We start from the raw sequence: 15,018 nt of genomic DNA, 5'->3' as shown, positions 1-15,018 counted from the left end.
CATTGTGGGAGCGGGTCATGTCGCCTCTGACAGATCAATAGCCAGGTGATGTACAGGCTCGGCTGAGCAAATAGATGCTGTGTGTGCAAGGGAAATTACGCCGGCAGCCGTGTGCGCCGTGTGGGTGGGAAGGAAGAGATTCAACCTTGAAATACATAGCTTCACTCGTTCCTCTGGGAAAACAGCTTCTCATCTTGCCACGTAGATGCCAAGGGTTTGAAAGGAGCTTCCTGGTCTGTGGCAGGGTATACCAGAGACACTGCTGGTGTAAGTACTGGTAAAAGGCTCAAGAAAGCCTTTTTTTTTCCCTAGATTATCTGTGCTGGCAGCTGGAGGAGCCAGCGGGACCACGGGCAGCCCCACGTGTGGGTTGTGGTCGGGCAGCAGCAGGTCGTGTTCAGCGTTCTGATGCTGTAACAGAGAGCTGGATCCCACCCCAGCTGTGCAAAGCAAGACCAATGGAGAGCTGAGAGGGACCGCTCTAGCCAGGGATTGTGACTTTTATTTAAAAAAAAAACCAGTTTGCTGCTCTTTCCTCTGTGTCGCTGCTGTGGTGTGGCTGAGCAGTGGGCAAAGCCGGAGACCTGGAGCGGCAGGTCCAGTGCAGCACTCCACACGTAGAAAGGCACATCCCGTTTTTGTCACTCCACTGGGTGGGTGTTAGGTTTCACGGTTTCATAGTCTCTTCCTGGAGTTAGATCTTGGCCTTTTTATTCCACTTGTGTGGAACTGAGACATGAAATATAATGTGTCCATTTTAATAATGATCCTATAATGCTTTTTTCACCCTAAGGGATCCCTAGGCGCTTTACAAATTAGATCTTAGACACGAGAACCCCCAAAGCGCAGCTACTTCCAGGATGAAATGTCGACATCGTTCTTCTGAATTATGAGAGGAAAAAATATATAATGTTTTTTTTTCTGCTCAGTACTCCTTCCCCTTTTTTCTGGTTGTAATGAGTAACTGGAGGAGAAGGGGAGCCCGGATGACCTGTGTCTGGTGCTGAAAGCCCACTAACTCTTCAGGGCTTCAGAGAGCTGAGACACACAACTCTTCTCTCTTCTCTGACTTCAGGCTGCTTGAGTTCATATTTGGGGCAGAGGAATTTCCCTTTTATCCCAGCCATTTGCACGTACACCCTTCAGCCCCCAGCATGGGTGGCTGAGGTCCATACTAGTGTCTCACAGTGCTCCCAGGAGCTCCCACCAGTGCTGTTGTTGGCCCCGCGCCCCTTGCTGATGGCTGGCTTTCTGTCAGGCTCTTGGGAATTTTTTCCCTTGGGAAAAAATCCCTTGGGATTTTTTTTTGACTGTTCTAATGAATGCTCAAGACATCAACCAGGGAGGGTGTGGGGAGGTGGTAGAGTTTGCCTCCAAGCATTGGCCGATGGGTTGGTCCTGCTCTGAAAGGCTGTCCCCATCTCACCCACCTTGCCCCTTGTCCCAGCTTAACTGGGAGTTTCTTCAGGCTGAAGGGAGAGAAATGGTCCCATCTGCTTTGGGCCACCCTAGGAGACAGTGGGTGGATGGGCACCTCCAGGACATCCATAGCATTTCCAGGAGCAGTCTCTGCTCTCAGCACGTCTTGGCACAGACGGACACGTGGAGATGACAGGAGTTTGGGTTTTATATGGCCTGGGTATGGAGTGCGACTTTGCACCGCGTGGCCACGCTGGCGGGCAGGTGGCAGCCGTGGTGGCACACCTCTTCTCCCAGCGACGGTGTAATTTAACTGCTTCACACCTGCGGCTGCAGGCAGAAAGCCTCACCTGCTGCCTGTTCCTGCCTTGCGATGCTGCTGCTGGCACACTGTGTGCATCATGCTTGGTTAATAATTTATGTCAGAAGAGAGTACGTCAGTGGAATTTATTTAAAACAAGGAGGATCTGACAGTCCAAGTGCTCATCACGCTCCACCAGTCAAGGAAAGGCCTGGCTTTTTTTAAAATCAGCTCCTCCACAGTAGAGGGGCTGTCCCTGGGGTGAGAAAATCCAGTCGGTGTCACCCTCCCATGCCTATGCCACCGGACAACCCTTGCGTGGCCTTTTCCTTGCCTCTTATGAGAAGGGATAAACAAATACCTCCTCACCTCCCTTGCAGGGGGGCTCTGAGGCTTACAGCATGTTTTTTGAGGGCTGGGAGGTCTATGGTGTGGAGCCGGCAAAGGCAGAGGGGGTCCCGGTGGAAGGACAGTGGTGATGGGACTGGTGACAAGAGGCACACAGCCCTCCCAGCACCTGCTCTGCCTGGGTTTGATATGAGCATTCTCATCCCCATCCCTGCTCTGGGCATTTCTCTCTGGTTTGGCATTGACGCTATGAAAAATTACCAAATGTCATGTAATGGATTGCTGGAAATAAACATCTCCCGGCAGCCGGGCCGGAACGGGGAGCGCCTGCCGTCTGCTTCGGTTATAAGGCTTTCAGGGCAGGGACCTCTCTCCGTACACAGAAAACACGGTGCACATCTGTGCCGCTGCACAGATAATAACGAAACTGCCAAGCCAGAGCCGGTCCTGGCCACGGCGGGGGCACAGGGCTGTGGGGCAGCCGTGCCCGGCAGCACAGAGCGAGCATGGTGGGGCAGATCTGGTGGGATGCTGAGCACCCCCCGGTAGGAGTTGGGCTCAGAGCCGTCTCTTCTCACCAGCCTCTCGGCTCCTGCGAGCAGGTGATCTTTGTGCCCGGGGGTTAAGCGCCTTGTCAGGGCAATCTGCGAGGCGTTCACACCTCGGCTGCGCTGTGCAGAAACCCTCCTGACTGCGAGCAGAAAGAGCGCCTGCCTTTGCCAAGGAGATTATTTGCTTAGCTGTACGGAGCCTCGCGAGGTCACCGCCTTCCCCGCTCGCGTTGGGCTGAGGTTTCTGCCTTCTGCTCCCTCTCGACAGCAGAAGACAACAGACTTTCTCTGAGCTGTTTCTTCCCCGCTAACACTGTCTCTCCCATTAGATGCGGGTGGATGGCGGCGTTTCCTTTCACGTTGTCACCCTTTGGACATGTTTGCGTGTCCTGCCACAGCGAGATGCAAACAGGAGCCTGGCGGCATCACGGCGGTGGCAGAGGAAGGCGTGTGGGTGGTGGGAACGGGGAGGTGGGGAACCTTTCTGCTTTGCCATCCGGTAACTGCCTGAGCTTGCAGCAGGAGACTGCTGTAATTTGCAAAGCTGGTTTCTGGCACACCCTGAAGATCAATAATCTACTTAGCTGAAAGTTTGCTGGATCTCTGTTCATTCCTTCATTTTCTCCTGTCCCTTGATTAGAGTGCTGGATTCCTTTCACACACGTGCTCCAGCCCTCCGATCTCCTTGCAGCTCTCATGAGCCTTGTGCTCCATTGCATCCAGTTTGCGCAGGTTTTCTAGATGACTCTTGTGCTGCTTCCTTGCTAATTGTTGCTGCACCTTGGGCTGCGAGCTAGTTTTCTGAGCTGACACGGAGCCACATGCGATCAGGCTGTTGGCCATGCCCTACCTGAAGCTGCACCACTGCTGCCAACACCAAAACAAGGTGCTCCAGCCTGACAAGATCCCCTTGCTGCACAGTCCGTTCCCAGCCAAGGATGGTCTGCAGCCTGGTGTGGGACAGGGACAGCGTGGGCAGGAGGTGGCACTGCCCAGCAGTCACAGTGCCTGCAACCCTGACACAGTGTCCCCCACTTCTTCCCTGTGCAGGAGCATGGTGGTGTGGAGCACGGTCCCCTGGAGAGATGCTGTCTGTTGAGTGCTTGGAGACATGCTCCTCCTCCAATACATCCATGGGGAGCAGAGGTGTGGAAGTGGACATCAGGGGACAGCAGCAGCTTTGCTGCCATGATCCATCCCAGCTATTGCTTCACGTCCAAAGCAGTTCCTAAAGATTTAACCTGCCTTAAGCAGCTGCTTGTTGGGCTCATCTGATGCTATGGACCCAAAGAGCCTGGGTATTGGTCTAGGGGAAGCTGTCAGTGCTCCTCTTTACCCATGGCCCTGGATGGTTTTTTTCCTGGTCTTTTTTCCCCTTAACTTTTTGGCAGCCTGGGGATCTCGCTCTCCCCATGGCTGGCTCCGGCGCACAGGAAAGGGTTACAACTTTCCAGCGCCGAACGTTTCAGTTTGCTTTGTTCAGTGCGATGCATATTTCATACGCTTAGCTTCCCAGCTGGCAGAGGCCTGGAAACCCTGCGAGCTGTCGGGTATTGTCTCTCTCCTTCTTTATTTGTTTGTTTGTTGGTTGGTAGGTTTTTTGGGTTGTCATTTTTGTTGGATTTTTTTTTTTTTTTCCTTTTCCAAATTGCTCACACGAAAGCCAAACCCCAGTCCCTGACAATAGGGGTCTATCAATAGATAAATGGTTTCACAGCTGTATCTAATGCAGAGCTCTAGCCAGGGCTTTTATGGCGAGTAATTTTCTCGTGATGAGGCTGCGAAGGGAGCCGTGCGGGACGTATGGGTTGCAGGAGCTGGCAGCAGGAGGACGCTGCAACCATGGGCTTTTCTCCCCCCTCAAAGGTTGTAATTATCTCGTTGTTTATCCATATGCAAGCTGTCGTCCTGGACGAGAACCGGCTCGGCTGCGGCCATCCCTCCCGAAAGCCACTAGCATCTCCTGGCCCCTCCTCCCTGTGCCCCCTGCATCTCTGCCATCTGCTAGCAGCTTGCTGCTGGTTTCCAGCACCTCCGCAGGGCTGAGGGCATCGGGGGCAGCTGGCACCATCACCCTTTGTTAAGGCTGGAGGTCTTGGCTGTTGATGCCCCTGTGGAGGCGACCAGGAGTGGCTCCACCTCGCTCACGTTCATCCCAGATCTCCAGAGAACTGATGAGGAGCTGCTCGGTCACCACTGAGCTGCCAGGGTTGTCTTAGAGGCTTCCTCCAAGGTCTAGGCATCCCCCATGGCTGCTGCCCATGGGTGGGAGTAAGTGCCATGGACTTTGGTACTTGGCATCTCTCTGGGCCAGGTCCCATGTGGATGTGCTGTTGGTATGTTCACCTCTTAGGTGGTGTCTCCTCATCTCATCCATTCAGGTAATTTGAAATGGCTGGTGCGAGTGTACCTGGCTCTTCTTCTGCGTGTAGCTGCTGGGGTTTGAGATAGGCAGCCATGACTGGCATTCCAGAAAATGGTCAGGTACGGACATGCTGGTGAGGATGTGACTGCCTGGCCCAGGGAGTCCTGTCTCTGGACTTGTTTGTTCCTTTCCTATCCTGATCAGACCTCAGCCTAAAACAGTTTGTTCTTTGTCCTTGGTGCTCCTATACTTTCAGAACATCTCTCCTCCTGAGGGTACAATTTTTGATCTGTTTTCTTGTCCCTGCTGCATCCCATCTTCTTGTACTGGTACCTCCCAGAAGTCTCTCAATGGTGAACCTTACCTCCAGCATCCCAGTTCCATCTTCCATCAGCAGCTCGCTGCCATATGATGCTGAAGCCTCATAGGATGCTTTCACCAGAACAAGAAGTCACTGATTCAGGGTCAAACTGTTACTTGGGACCTGGAGTGAAATTCAAGTTGAGCTATGGAGAGCCAAAGGCAGGCTGACGAGGCTGGCTAGATACCCACAGGGGCTCATGGAATACTTTGAGCTTTGTCTCCTCCACCTCACGAATATTTGCCCTCAACCCCATGATCTCTCCCATCAGTAGCTACCTCCCAGGCAGACAGGGTGGGGAAATCACCATTGAAGGCACCGTAGATTAGATCTGCTGCTTTTCTTCTACCTGGACCACCAGTCCTCAGGTTTTCTGGCACAATCCACTTTTGGTAAACTCACGCTGCATTTTTTCTCACTTTCTGTTTGACTCTGCTTCATCCAAAAACTCCTTCCAAAGCCCTCGCAGTGTTGGACTCTGCAGCTGTGTATGTTCCAGTTACAATTTCTGTTTCACCATGTTCTTCTCATCTCCTCAGTATCCTGTTTTGTGTCCTGCCCAAGTAATTCAAGTTTCTCCACTTTGTTGCCCAGGCTGCTTTCATTACTGTACAAACATCTTAGCTGCTTCTCATTGATCACATGCAGTTCCTTAGTCAACTCTGTCAGTAATCGCATTTTCATATGTACTTATATCTCCTTCTTTCATTCTGTCTGTTCTCCGATTTATTGTTTTTGATTTTTGGCCACAGTTGTATTTTATTTCTTCCTAGTTGTAAAAGTAGAGACAGAGATTATGTTAGCATCATGTCCCCTTGTTTCTCAGCGGAAAACTTTTCTTAGCACGGGAGCAGCCTTGATTCCAGAAGACTACTTCCTTGCACATTCAAACTGAATCCATCTGTCAAGAAGAACCTTCTTTCCACAAGTGTTTCCTTCGAGTTAGCCTTTGTCATAGCACCCTCAAAATCTCTATCAAGTTCTTTATTATTCTTTTATGCTTTCATTCCTCCTTGTAGGGGGAGGAAGGCATGGGATGTGTGTCCTTGGTCCCCTTTGCCAGGCTGGCAGTCTTGGTTCTCCCAACATGAGCGGCAAGGGGTGGATTCCTCTCTGGTCCCACCATGGCTGGTTTTGGTCTTCAGCCCTTTTCCGTATCCTACCTCTGCCAGGAGAGCCTGGGAGACTGGGGTGTTCATGTTTGGTGTTGTGAGGCATGGGATGAAAGCAGGTCTCCTGCCAACGCAGTCACTGGTGCTTGTTTTCAGTTGATTTTTGCAACTTCACACCTGAGTCCTTCTGAGCTGTGGGTTCAACCCGCATGCTTATAACCTGCCTTCTCCCACGACACACTTGTTGGACCTCCATGGGGTCATGGAGGCTGTCGCTGCTGTAGGACACCTTGGAGATATTTGCCAAAGAGCCCTGGTCGTGGTGGTGGAGATGCAGAAGCAGAGACCAGAAGAAAAAGGGACAGTCTCTGCCCCAGAGCGCTTCCAGCCCAAGGGAGGAGGCACCGTCCGCTGCAGCACGGTTTAGCACAAGGAAGCAATTAGAGGTTCTAGGGCAGCGCGATCGTCTGTAGTCACAGCACATCACAGCCTCCCTGACCTCGGCTTTTAAGTGAGGCTTATGAAAAATGAACCAAAGGTGGGCTGCTAATTGAATCCTTGCCTGGTCCTCTGCCTGCCCCCGAGCACAAAATCAGAGCAGGCGTTGCGAGGGCACGTCAGGAGCCTTTCTCTAATGAAGAGAGCTGAGGGAGTGGGAAGATGTGCTGACATCTCGCCTCGTTTATTATCTTCTGAAGCCTGCAAACAAGAGGGATGAGAACAGCAGCGTAGAGAGCTGTTGGCGTTTCTGGAATAGTGTTACACGTCTAATTTATGGTGTTAATATAGATCAAGAAGTTTTGGGTCCGTGGAACAACTGCGGGGAGGAGTGACCTTTCCCAAACTTGGGTTGTTTCCTGTGGTTCTTTTGGGATCATCTGGAGTTAATCAGTCTGGTAACTTTTAAAAATCAGTATTGCCTAAAAATATATACAGTCACTTTTGTTTTCAGAGGAACAACATTTGCTGTAAGTAAAGGGTTGGGTTTTCTGAAAAGACGTTTCGGTGTTCCAGTTCCACTGTGCACTAGCCTTGCTTTTAAATTTATAACCCTCCAAAATGAAAAGTAAATTGATTGTGTTATTCCCAGCCCTTTTATAAAAGTTAACATTGCAAAAACAGATGTGAAATGTGGCCTTGTAGATTACAGTCTGGGCTTGGGGTTTTTTGGTTGGGTTTTTTTTTTTTCCTTCTTTCTCTGTGCCGTGTCCCCGAGGAGCAGAAATCTGCCTTTTTCCAGCAGGAGGAAAATTGTTCTGTGTCTAAATTGCCTCCTGCTTGCCTTCTGCAGGATGCTGCAGGACACAGAGCTCAGAGGAACGATAATGCTTTTACAAAAACATGCAACTTAGCGGGGAATTTTTAATTATGAATGTGCATGAGAGTTCAGATTGCCTGGGAATTTGGTAACGCTCTAGCGAGCCTCACACCTCTAGGACATCCATTCAAATATGGCCCAGAGAGACAGTGATTAAAAGGCATTGTCGAGCGGATTATTGGTCTCCAGCTTCCTTTTAGGAGGCAGGTGAGCATGTCCTCATCTCTCTTGTCACCCACCACACCAGGACTGGATGTAGCGTGGTCTGAAAGAACAGGGTCTGAGCAGAGCCTGGAGCTCCCGTGCTTTCTCCAGGTGGGTGGGAGCTCAGTTGTTGGATGCTGTGTTGTGGCAAGGCTTGGCTGTGTCGCAGTGCTCTCCGGGCCACCGAAATCTGGAAGGGGTGAGTGAGTGGTTTCATGAGGGGCAGGGAGTGGATCTGGAAGCACTGGTGGCAGGTGAGCTTCTGCAGCAGCGTGGTGGGAAGAGTGGCAGGGCATCCGTGCTCCACAGCTCAACCCTGGGGTGCAGGGGGGGCAGTTCTTCAGGCTTTTTTATATTATAACCATTCTATGATTCTATGATTTTCCATGCTCTGGTATGTTCACTAAAAAACAAACAAACAAACAAACAACAAAAAAAAAAAACCAGAAAAAAGTTACCACTCTGCGAGAACTGCTAAAAGGGCTCCGTCACTTCCATAAACCTCACACATATAAGTTATTGTCTTCTATTAGTCACTTAAAAGGCTAGGTTGCTTAATTATTTTGATCACAGTAATCACTTATTTACAAGGTGGGGAAAAATGCCAAGCACTTCCAAGCTGAGCAGCTCAGTAGGGCTGTGGCAAGGGAGGCAGGGCTGCAGAAACATCTCCTTCCTCCCCACAAGTGTAAATGCTTTTGCTTTTCGTGGTTGCATCAGTGATGGTGCCCAGCCTGTGGACAGCCCGGGCTGTTCTCTCCTGCTCTGGCAGCCCTGGTAGTGGTGATGGTGGTGGTGGTGGTGGTGCTGAAGGAAGCTGCTCAGAGCCCAGGGTGGTGGGAACTGCAGGAGTGGGGTTGGCTGCAGGGAACTGGTTCTTCATGGAGCAAGGACCGCAAAGGAGTCAGAAAGCAGGCTGTGGCTGGATGGGAGGGTGGAACAGGGAGTGAGAAGTGTAAGTAGGGAAGAGTAAAAGGAAAATGATAGGGGATCTGCAGGCCCTTGCACTGCCCTCCTCCCTGCTCTGCTTTGCCCCATCCTGGGAAACCATCTGCAAATGTCCTGCTTTGCGCTTCTGGGGTGCAAGTGTTGCAAGGTCACTTTTAAGGTGCCTCCTGAGGGAAGATGCTCTGATCCCCAGCCTTTGGCACTCACCCAGGGAGGAGTTTCAGATTATTATTTTTTGGGGGGCAGGGAGAAAGAGGGGTCTGGTAGAAGTTAAATGTGTCCCCCTGAAACCTGTTTACAACCTGAAGGTGTTTGGTGTTGTTTTTTTTTTCCCTAAAAGCTTGTCTGTCTTCTTCCCAATCCTATCAACCCAATAACAAGTTATTACTTCCCCTTACAAGCCTCGCCTTCCAGCTTTCGCTCTGTGTCTTCCACATGTTTCTGCTTAGGAATCTGCGATGCCTCCTCTGCTTCCCAGCGAAAGACACGCCGCTCTGAGCCTACCTCCATAAAAGCCCCTAATTCCATTAAAGTCCATTACCAGCTCCTTTCCCGCAGTTCCCGGAGGAGCACGGGGCGGCCGATATCAGAGACCACAAGAAAACAAATGGCCACTTTGAACAAATCCCAGGGCCGCTTGCCAAGCGGGGATTCCCAGCTATTTACAAACCCTCCTCACTCCCTCCTAATAAAGAGGTAAAATGGAAGCAGGGAAAATATGCATTTTATAATCACCCAGATTTAGTCCTTCAAAGGATTTATTACAACCTTTTATTTTCATGCGTGGAAAATGTAATCTTATCTATTATGCCGGCTGGCCCAGCTCAACTCGCCGAATGGGGTTTACAGCAGAAAGCTATCAAAAAGCAACCTTCGGGGCCACGCTGTGCCTGGGTGTTAAAAGTTGCTCGAATGCATTAAAAGCAGTTGAAACCTGCATTAAAATGTGACACTAGGAGAGGAGGATGTCTGCGCAGTTAGCAATCCGATGCTTTGGGCAGCTGCTTGCAACGTCGATCCAGCGTATCGACAACGGGTGCCGCTGAGATTTGACGGAGGAAAGGAACAAACACACTAGCCACGCTGCTGCCACAAAAACCCCGCTTTCAAAGCGGGTTAGCGGCCGGCTGGCTGGGTGCACGTGGGATTTTAGCAGGGATCAGATGCGAGGGATTGTAGGAGATAGATGCCTCGAACCTTGAATTTTAATTTATGCTGTTTGCGAGCGGCAGAAGCTGCTGGCGCTGGGGTGGTTTGTGTCCCCTCTGCTACACTGGGGAGCAGTGCCAGTGACATTCGGAGTTCAGCAAGCAAAATCCTATTAAGATAACGTCACGGCCTTTCTGTTTTACTGTTTGCAAGCCAGCCATAACATCATTAAATTACACAACAGGGAGGTGCCTGCTGCCAAGGAGCTCTGCTCGAGATAAGATGTGGGTTGAGCCGCTGCCAAAATTTGAGTTGATATGACAAGAAATTTGGAGCTGGTTCAAGGGTTGATTCACACGAGACATCACAGCGTGCAGGTAAACACTGTGCAGGATTGGTCCCCGGGGCAGCTTTGCCGTGCTGAGCCGGGGCACGGCTCCGGTGGCACCGGTAGGGCAGTGCCCGGCGCTGCCGGCTGGCACCGTGCAACGCCTGCGCAGGGCAGGGCTCTGCCGGGCAGGCTGGGATTAAAGACATTTGTAATAGCCAAATTTACACCCATTCTTGCATTCAGCGCTGACAAGCAGAACAGAGAATCTGGCAGGATCTGTAGATGAAGCTCAGGCAGATGATCACAGGTCCTCACCATGCTTACCTCCGCCACCACCTCCCCAGCCCTTTTAGGGGAGTCGTGGGCAGCCCGACGGCTAAAGGGGTTGACTTCGGAGGCTCATGCTAGTAATTAAAAAGCCTGTAACATGAGGGCAATTTCGATAGTCTGTTATCTGTAGCTGAGATGGGGCAGATGGGATCCAGCAGGGTTTTGCAGGGAGGCGAGTGTGGTGGAGTTGCCCCCTGGGAGGAGAGGTGACGCTGGCAGCGTTGTAAGGGCTGCGTTACCTGATGGGTGAAACTGGAACTGGGAACACTGGGGGCACTGAGTTGCTCAGAGACGTTGCTTGTTTTATTTCCAGCTGGACCAGCAGGAAAAGGAGTGAGAAGAAAAGAGACGTGTCCTAAAACTACATGCAGCCTTTGTGACAGCGCTGAAACCCTGCCTTGCTGGTCCCTCTGCATCACCCCCTTTTGCTGCTGCAGGTTTGGAGGTTTGGTGCTGGGCTCTCCTGGACCCCAGGTTTCTCTGTGTTGTCCTGCTTGTGGATAGTCTGGTCCTCAGGCTCCCTCTTTCAGATCTCCAGTGGAGAACTCACCCAGCACCATCCTCACCTTGCCATCATTCAGCTAAGCTCCCATCATCAGCATTAAGGACCTTTTTCTCCTGTAGCATCTTCCAGGCAGTGGAGATGATGCACAGCCAGGACTCGGGGGCTCAGTCCAGGCTGTGACATGTGGAGGCATTTAGGTGATTCTGTAGAAGTGCCTGTATGTGTAGAGAGCCCCATGTCACCCCATCCTCCAAGACAGGGCTTCAGGAAGAAATGACTTAAACCAAACACTGTGCCTTAAAAGCAGCTTTCTAAGCATTTTCTATTAGAGGAGCTTTGTTTCCATCAAAGGCTGCACAGAGACACGAAGCCTGCCCTGCTCTGGGATTCTGTCTGGCTCTCCAGTTCTGCTATTACTGCTTTCCCTCGCGGCTGCATTTCTGGCACTGCTGATTTTCGGGGTCCCAGATGTATCTCATCCGTGTTCCAGCAGCTCGGAGTTCTTGTTACCGGGATGTTCTCTGCGAAGGGATGGGGCAATGTCTACAAGCGCATCTCGTAGTGACATTCCATCCCAGCGGTGGCTTTGCACATCTTCTCTGCAAAGGACTTCAGGTTAACACAGTCCCACGAGTGTTGCGACGTTCGTGCCTCTCAAGTGCCTCATCTCTTAGCCTGCCTGCACCCTTATAATTACAGAGCGATGTGTGTGCAGGGGAGATGAGATGCCGTGCCATGTCAGGCAAGTCTGTGACCTTCCTGCGGTTCTCCAGTTTCCATAACAGCAGGATATCTGTTTTGTTGCCATAGAAAACCTGCCCGTGCAGGTTTGTAGGGTACCGAGTTGTCACTACAACCGTTGCCTTCCAGTGAGCCTGAAAGGAGCCGCGTGTCCCCGAGAACAAATCAGATGGTGTTTCCTGCCACCTCCTCAGGGGAAAAAAAAAAAAAAAAAAAAAGTGTTAGATTAGATTGACAGTTTTGGAAAGCAAAGTTTTCTATCTGTCAACAGAGCAGACAGCAGCATAGCACAGTCACGGGAGCACATCGTCCCCTGCTCCCCCCCGCCTCGCAGGGGCTGCCCTCCTGGCTGCATTGCCTGGCTGCAGAGGGCAGGAGGATGGTCCTCATCCCTGAGGACACTGGGTGAGTGGTGGCTGTGCCTTCAACACCAGACCCCATCTCCCAGCTGCAGTGGGACGGTGGTCTGTGCTTTCCTTCCCCAGGGAGGGCAGGGCTTTGCCGCTGCCAGCCCAGCGACAGGTTGCTGCAAGTGCCAAGCGGTGCAGCTGGTGGCCAGTGTCCCCTGCAGCTGCTGTTTCCGAGGCTGAGCCATCCACTCACCCTTTCAGCTGGCTGCTGTCACGGCGAGATGTACAGGCCTGGAGGGCAGCAGCACTCTGGGGACGGGACATGGAGTTGTCAGGGATGCGTGGGTCTTCCAGGATGCAGCCTCTGTGACCTGCTTTCATCCATCCCCCAAGAGCCTCCGCCACAGGGAAAGGCAGTATCATCCAAGAGAGACTGGATGGGGGCTCCTCGAGCGGGTGGGTGCCCTGATCGGGGTGTCTGGAGACCGCAAAGCACGACACGCTGTCTCTGCTGATACCCCCCCGCCCAGCATCCCACTCCCTGGACCATGCAGAGACTCTGGGGGCAGCGAGTGGGGATGGGGGGATTCCTGAATGGTTTCCTCAGGGACAACCTGACCCTGGCAGAGGCTGGTGGGAGCAGGGTGCAGAGAGCTGTTGTGAAGCTGGTCTGCATCAGGCCATCCACAGATGGCTTGAAATGGTTAGAATGATCAGAAATGATCATCCTTTTCCCAAAATTATTTCTTGGCCAGCTGTGTGCATGCGAGACCTCTCCTCCCCTCCTCCTCTCCTTTGTCAGCACCTGGAAGGTGCCAGCCTGCCTGGACTGCAGTTCCAGGATGGCAGTTCCTGTTCTCATATAACATGGACCTGTATTTTCAGTGCTTTTGAATATTGAAGGCACTTATGGGAGCCTTTCCACCTAAGGAAAGAGGTCCTGCAGGTGGGCAGGCTGCCTCCAAGGTTGATGAAGACCGGGAGGGCACATAGCATGGATCCTGCTTGTCCCCCACCGCTGGGGGACAGGCAGTGGAGGCGATGTGTCTGCTCCCCAGGATGCATTCACTGTGTGCTTGTCCTAGGTGACACTGGGGTTCGAGGGCCAGGAAGGGGAACTGCTCGTGAAGGGACCCTCCGTCTTCCGCAAATACTGGAACAGACCCAGAGAAACAGCAGATGCCTTCACGCCCGATGGCTGGTTCAAAACAGGTACTGTGGTGGCTTCCCCACGGCGGCTGGCACAGGGGAGAGGGGGGCACCAGCTCCGGTTTGGCTCCCAAGGTTCCCCAGCTGCTGGGGGGGGGGGTTGGAGATGTGGGGGTCACAGCCTGGCTGGGGGTACAGGCTGGACGTGCTTCCAAACACCGGGCTCAGGGAGGGGCTTTGCTCACGTTGGTCATAATTAGTCAGGCAAGTAATGGGGTATGTTTGGGGTGTCTTGTTTGTAGGCATCATATTCTGATGCTTGATGTTTTCTGGGGACTTGCACTTTGCAAACGGGTGGGATTTAGCTTAATTTACACGGGACAATGTCAGTGGAAAACCCCACTAAGCTCCAAGGTGCTGGGTCCATCCTGCCTCCCCTTGGGGGGGGTTGCTCTCCTGGGGATGGCAGAGTTTTTAAAGACAAGGTGTGTAAGGTCGAAGCCGTGAGCATGGGCAGCGCGGCTGCGTGGGATGGGCTGGGGTCATTGGCTTGGCCACCGGCATCACGTGGGAGCTTTTGAGGGAACTGTCATTTGTCAGTCAGAAAATACTAAGTGATGGAAAGCTGAACTTTCTGGGAAAAAATCACAGCGGGTGTCTTCAGTGTGGAAGCAGTTCAGGAAGGGGTTTTGAAATTGCCAGAACGTTTTTTTAAAGTGAAAAGTCTGAGTCTTCCAATAAAAGAGACCTTTTAATTTGAAAACAAGGCTCATTTTATTTTTATATGCTACATTATGGAAATGCAAAGGAAATGTTTCTTTTTCTGGGTTTTGTCTTTCCCTTTCAACTAAGAGAAATGTTTCTGAAACATGGAGTGTTTCCAGGGATGGGAACGCCTCTGGTATTTGCTTCTTTTGAATCAAATTTCACCAGAAGATAATACTCTAATAATAATAATAATAATATCTATTGCGGGTGGGTCCTGTGTGTGCCTTGGTAGGTTTTATGAAATATTTGCAAACAGAGAAAAGATCCTGTTTTTCTGTAATGGCAGCAGATGCCGTCGGGACTGTCCTTACCTGAAGCTGCTGTGGCTGGGACAGCAAGTTCTCAGAGGAGAACTCTTACGGCTAATCCTGCCCATCACGCGGGATAACGGATTCAAGAGGCTACCAGGCTGCAGACCTTTCCCAAGCGGAATAGATGTGACAGGCCGTGAATAAGTTATGTGCTTCAAATTATACCTCCTGCTCTGCGCGTGGCGCGGTGAGCGGTCAGAGACCTCCCCGGTCAGAGGTTCCTGTCCCCCGGCGCCGTTCTGCGATTTAGATTAAACGCTAAACCGGCCACGGGAGGGGTTGGCAGGCTCTGCCCCCGCTGCCGGTTGGTATCTCGGGTGCCCACCTTCCTGCCGGCCCCACCGCCGGCCAGGAGCCGTTTGGGCAGCGGGGTAGATACAGACAACATGCTTGTCTGCCTGCACCGAGCCTGACCACCAGTTAATCTCTCCAGCGCAGAAGGGCAGGATGGCTCATT

General features: G+C 51.9%; 1 protein-coding gene across 2 annotated transcripts in view; it reads left to right on the top strand.

The window, feature by feature from the left end:
• The window catches only part of ACSF3 (acyl-CoA synthetase family member 3), a 66,243-nt gene that overhangs the window by 22,897 nt on the left and 28,328 nt on the right, over positions 1–15,018 (top strand). For both annotated transcript variants that reach the window (XM_074157955.1, XM_074157956.1), the window contains one exon: positions 13,419–13,545. In XM_074157955.1, coding sequence (XP_074014056.1) covers positions 13,419–13,545 — 127 coding nt within the window. The remainder of the gene's footprint in view (positions 1–13,418; positions 13,546–15,018) is intronic.

This window comes from Numenius arquata, chromosome 13 (genome assembly GCF_964106895.1).
Source record: "Numenius arquata chromosome 13, bNumArq3.hap1.1, whole genome shotgun sequence".
NCBI classification, from domain to species: Eukaryota; Metazoa; Chordata; class Aves; order Charadriiformes; family Scolopacidae; genus Numenius; species Numenius arquata.
Note: the sequence above shows the minus strand (reverse complement) of the source record. Positions and strands in the feature narration are given on the sequence as shown.